Below are 3,743 nucleotides of genomic sequence, written 5' to 3'. Positions count from 1 at the left end.
GACAAGGTTCCATTCCATATGCTATGGAAGGTGAATTGTCACTTTTGGAGCAAGACAGTTTTGCCATGATTGACTGGAGGGAAATTCACAAATGTGGAGCTAAGTTAGCTCTCTCACTAGTAAATGTGTGGAAAAGTATTCCTCCTCCAAGGACTATAAATGGACAGGAATCTGGAAAATAAAGGAGGATAAAGCAATTAGGGGAGAAATGGTCCCAACTGTACTCAAAGAGTGATGGGCAGGAATTTAGGATCTAGTTTCAACTCTACCTGCAATCAAATAAGGACAATGTTAACACCTACCAACAGGATTCTGGTGAGCAGTAAATGAAGTGAGTGCCATGAAGCCATACTAAGAATCCAGTCTGACCAGGGAAACGTCCAGAGGAGTCAATGCTTGTTGATCCTCGACAAGTAGCAGGCCAATAAGCAGAAAGCTGAAGCCCCAGAGTGGGACAGAAGTCATGTGGAGAGTTCTGTGTCACATCCCTATACAAGGTGGATTCCCAGATCTGGCTGGATGAGTGATTGCCTCCTGAACATCAACCAAAAGCCTCACCTTATGTGGCTGGAGAGGGTCTGGAGCCCTGGCCACAGGAGGCTACCATGGAACTAGCAGAGCAAGCAGGAGCTCAGAGTAGGGGGGTGGCACTCTGCTTAAAAGGCAGTCAATCCCGCCCTCATTCAGTTGCTTCCTTGGGACCCAATAAATACACAAGTACTAACTAGGTTTGCAGGAAAAGCTGGCCCCAGAGGTTGGGCTCTAAATATGGATGCAGCTTCCTAAGACACCGGTGTTCCTCACCTAGCCCCGGGACTGGCCCAGTCCAGAGTGGGGATCAGAAGAGGAGGGGCAGGAGCAGAAGCCCCAGCTCGAACAAACACAGAGCTGCACAGCTGGCAGGCGCACCGCAGGCCACTTTCTGGAGACTCGGGGCGCAGACCACCCTCCCCTTAAGCTGGGAACCCAAGGGCACGTCCAGGAGGAGCTGGGTTCCGGGCAGAATCCCGGGATGGAGGGCCAGGTGGGGAAAGTCAAAGTCAGTCCTGGGGACTCGGGCCACTGACTCCCAGATCCAGGGCTATGGGGGGCAGGGTGGGGGTCGGGGGGTGTCACCTGTGCTAGGGCCGGGGGCGGGGGCGGGGAGAGGAGCAGGTGACGTCACCCGCGGCCCCCGGGTCCCCGCGGCGGCAGCAACAGCCCAGCCGCGTGACCAGCGCGCGCCAATGGCCCGGCGGTCTCCGGGGCGACGCGGAGGGTCCGCGCTCCACCGCCACCGCACCCCGCCCCGAGTCCGCACTGCAGAGAGCGGTGGCGAGCAGGCGCCGGCGCACTGGCCCACGTGCCGGAACCGGAGAGCCAGAGCGAGAGCGAGAGCGAGACGTAGCGTGAGCGAGACAGAGCGGGGGAAGCGACGGGCGCCCGACCCTGCCACCGCCGCCGCCCTGCCCAGCCCCGAACCCTTGCCGCTGGGACCCGGACCAGGAAGGACTCTGGCCCAGAAGAAGGTACCAGACCCCGCCCGGGAGGGGGCGCTTAGCCCCGGGAGACCCCGCCGCCCTGCTGCGCCCTGGAGCGACTGTGCAGGCTTCGGGGGATTGGGGGTGCGGGGGGGCGGTGTGTGGAGGGGGCCTCGACCCACGGGGGCCCGCGGGGGTCGGGGCCTGGCCGCAGAGGCGCCGCCGGAGGTGGGAGGGGATTGGGGGCGGGGCGGGGATCATTAACCTCGCTCTCGCCCCGTTCGCATTCACAGGCTGTGGAGACCCGGGCTGGCTGCAGTCGTCTTGGATGTGAGCCCCATTTAGGTGCAACAGGTCCCGGTCACACTCCCCTCCCCGCCCCAATTAGAATCCGCTGAAGTTGGAGACATGCCGTTGACCCTGTTGCAGGACTGGTGTAGGGGGGAGCATCTGAACACCCAGAGATCCATGCTGATCCTGGGAATCCCCGAGGACTGTAGTGAGGATGAGTTTGACGAGACTCTCCAGGAGGCTCTCAGGCACTTGGGAAGATACAGGATCATCGGCAGGATGTTTAGGAGGGAGGAGAATGCACAGGCCTTTCTGCTGGAGCTTGCAGAAGATTTCGACTATGCCTTGGTCCCCAGGGAAATACCAGGAAAGGGGGGGCCCTGGGAAGTGGTTGTCAAACCCCGCAACTCAGATGGCGAATTTCTCAATAGACTGAACAGCTTCTTAGAGGAGGAGAGGAGAACAGTGTCAGACATGAACAGAGTCCTCGGATCCTACACTAATTGTTCTGCTCCCAGACTGGCTATTTCCCCAGAGTTCTGGACTTGGGCCCAGACCCTCGGGGCAATGGTGCAGCCTCTGCTAGAACAAATTTTGTACCGAGAACTCAGGGTGTTTTCTGGGAACAGCATATCCATCCCAGGGGTGCTGTCCTTTGAAGCCTGGCTTGAGCACACTACTGAGATGTTACAGATGTGGCAGGTGCCTGAGGTGGAAAAGAGGCGTAGGCTGATGGAATGCTTGCGGGGTCCAGCTCTGCAGGTGGTCAGTGTGCTTAGAGCCAACAATGCTGCCATCACTGTGAAGGAATGCCTGGATGCCCTGCAGCAGGTGTTTGGACCTGTAGAAAGCAGAAAAATCACCCAGGTGAAATTTTGTAAAGCCTATCAGGAGCCAGGAGAGAAAGTCTCTAGCTTTGTGGTTCGTTTGGAACCCCTGCTCCAAAAAGCTATAGAGAAAAATGCAGTATCACGAAGGAATGTGAATCAAACTCGCCTGAAACGAATCTTAGGTGGGGCCACCCTTACTGAAAAACTTCGGGACAAGCTTAAGCTGATGAAACAGAGAAGGAAGCCACCTGGTTTCCTGGCCCTGGTGAAGCTACTTCGTGAGGAGGAGGAGTGGGAGGCCACAATGATAGGCCCAGAGAGGGAGTGCTTGAAGGGACTGGAATTAGGCCCAAGGCCATCTACCATCAGTGGTGACAGGGCACCGCTTGTCCCTGCCTGTGACAACATGGTTGAGACCAGGCCTACCCAAGGCTCTCGAAGACGACGCCGGAGGGGCAGAGGTCAGCACAGGAGGGGAGGTATGCTGAGGTCTGGCTCTCGAGGTACAGGAAGACAGAAACACCACACATTCTGCTATAGTTGTGGGGAAGAGGGCCACATCAGGGTACAGTGCTTCAATCCCTCCAACCTGCCCTTGGTGAAGCAGAAGAAGCAAGCTGCAATTGGGTTGGGAAACGGGAGCCGGGCTTGGGACAAGAGCCATCCCAAGCCCAAGGCCAAGTAGGCTCTGGAGAACATGGCAACAATTCTTATCACAAGCCAAGAAAACAAAAGAGATTTTGGAAGAAAGGGAGGGGGCAGCCCTGGCAAATAACAGCAGACCTGAGTAAGCGAGAAAGGCATGCCAGCCAGGCCCAGGCCAGGCCCCCTCACCCTAAAATATCTAGGAAGGACTACACCAACCAAGACCAAGCTCCACCCAGCTCAGTGAGGGCCCCCAGGAAGTGCCAGAAAATAAAGCAGGAAGCTGGTGCACCCAGCCCACAATGTGCCCGAAACTCAAGTGGGGACTTCAGCAGAGCAGAAGCAGAAGATGGTGAAGCTGGGGGCTCTGGACTGGGTGTCAGCACAGTCATTTGGCCACTTCCAAATGCTTACCCTGGGGGCTCTGAACTGAGGATGCCAACTGGCCCTGAAGCCACATGGGGCATGGAAGAGCCTGCCTCAGGGCTTCCCCAGTCAAGAGCCAGTGCCTGGGAGC

The 3,743-nt window shown here is 57.5% G+C and overlaps 1 protein-coding gene across 1 annotated transcript; it reads left to right on the top strand.

Moving 5' to 3' along the window:
• The first annotated feature begins 1,217 nt into the window (after positions 1-1,217).
• On the top strand, positions 1,218-3,407 carry Pnma3 (PNMA family member 3). The gene is made up of 2 exons (XM_074062671.1): positions 1,218-1,508; positions 1,754-3,407. The coding sequence occupies exon 2, from the start codon at positions 1,869-1,871 to the stop codon at positions 3,264-3,266; it is 1,398 nt and encodes a 465-aa protein (XP_073918772.1). The 5' UTR covers positions 1,218-1,508; positions 1,754-1,868; the 3' UTR covers positions 3,267-3,407.
• The last annotated feature ends 336 nt before the right edge of the window (positions 3,408-3,743 follow it).

This window comes from Castor canadensis, chromosome X (assembly GCF_047511655.1).
Source record: "Castor canadensis chromosome X, mCasCan1.hap1v2, whole genome shotgun sequence".
NCBI classification, from domain to species: Eukaryota; Metazoa; Chordata; class Mammalia; order Rodentia; family Castoridae; genus Castor; species Castor canadensis.
The sequence above is the reverse complement of the archived record's forward strand: the minus strand, read 5'-3'. Positions and strand labels throughout refer to the sequence as shown.

What these genes read in the sequence shown, in the direction of transcription:
- Pnma3 (XM_074062671.1), top strand. Translation starts at nt 1,869, where the DNA reads ATGCCGTTGACCCTGTTGCAGGACTGGTGTAGGGGGGAGCATCTGAAC.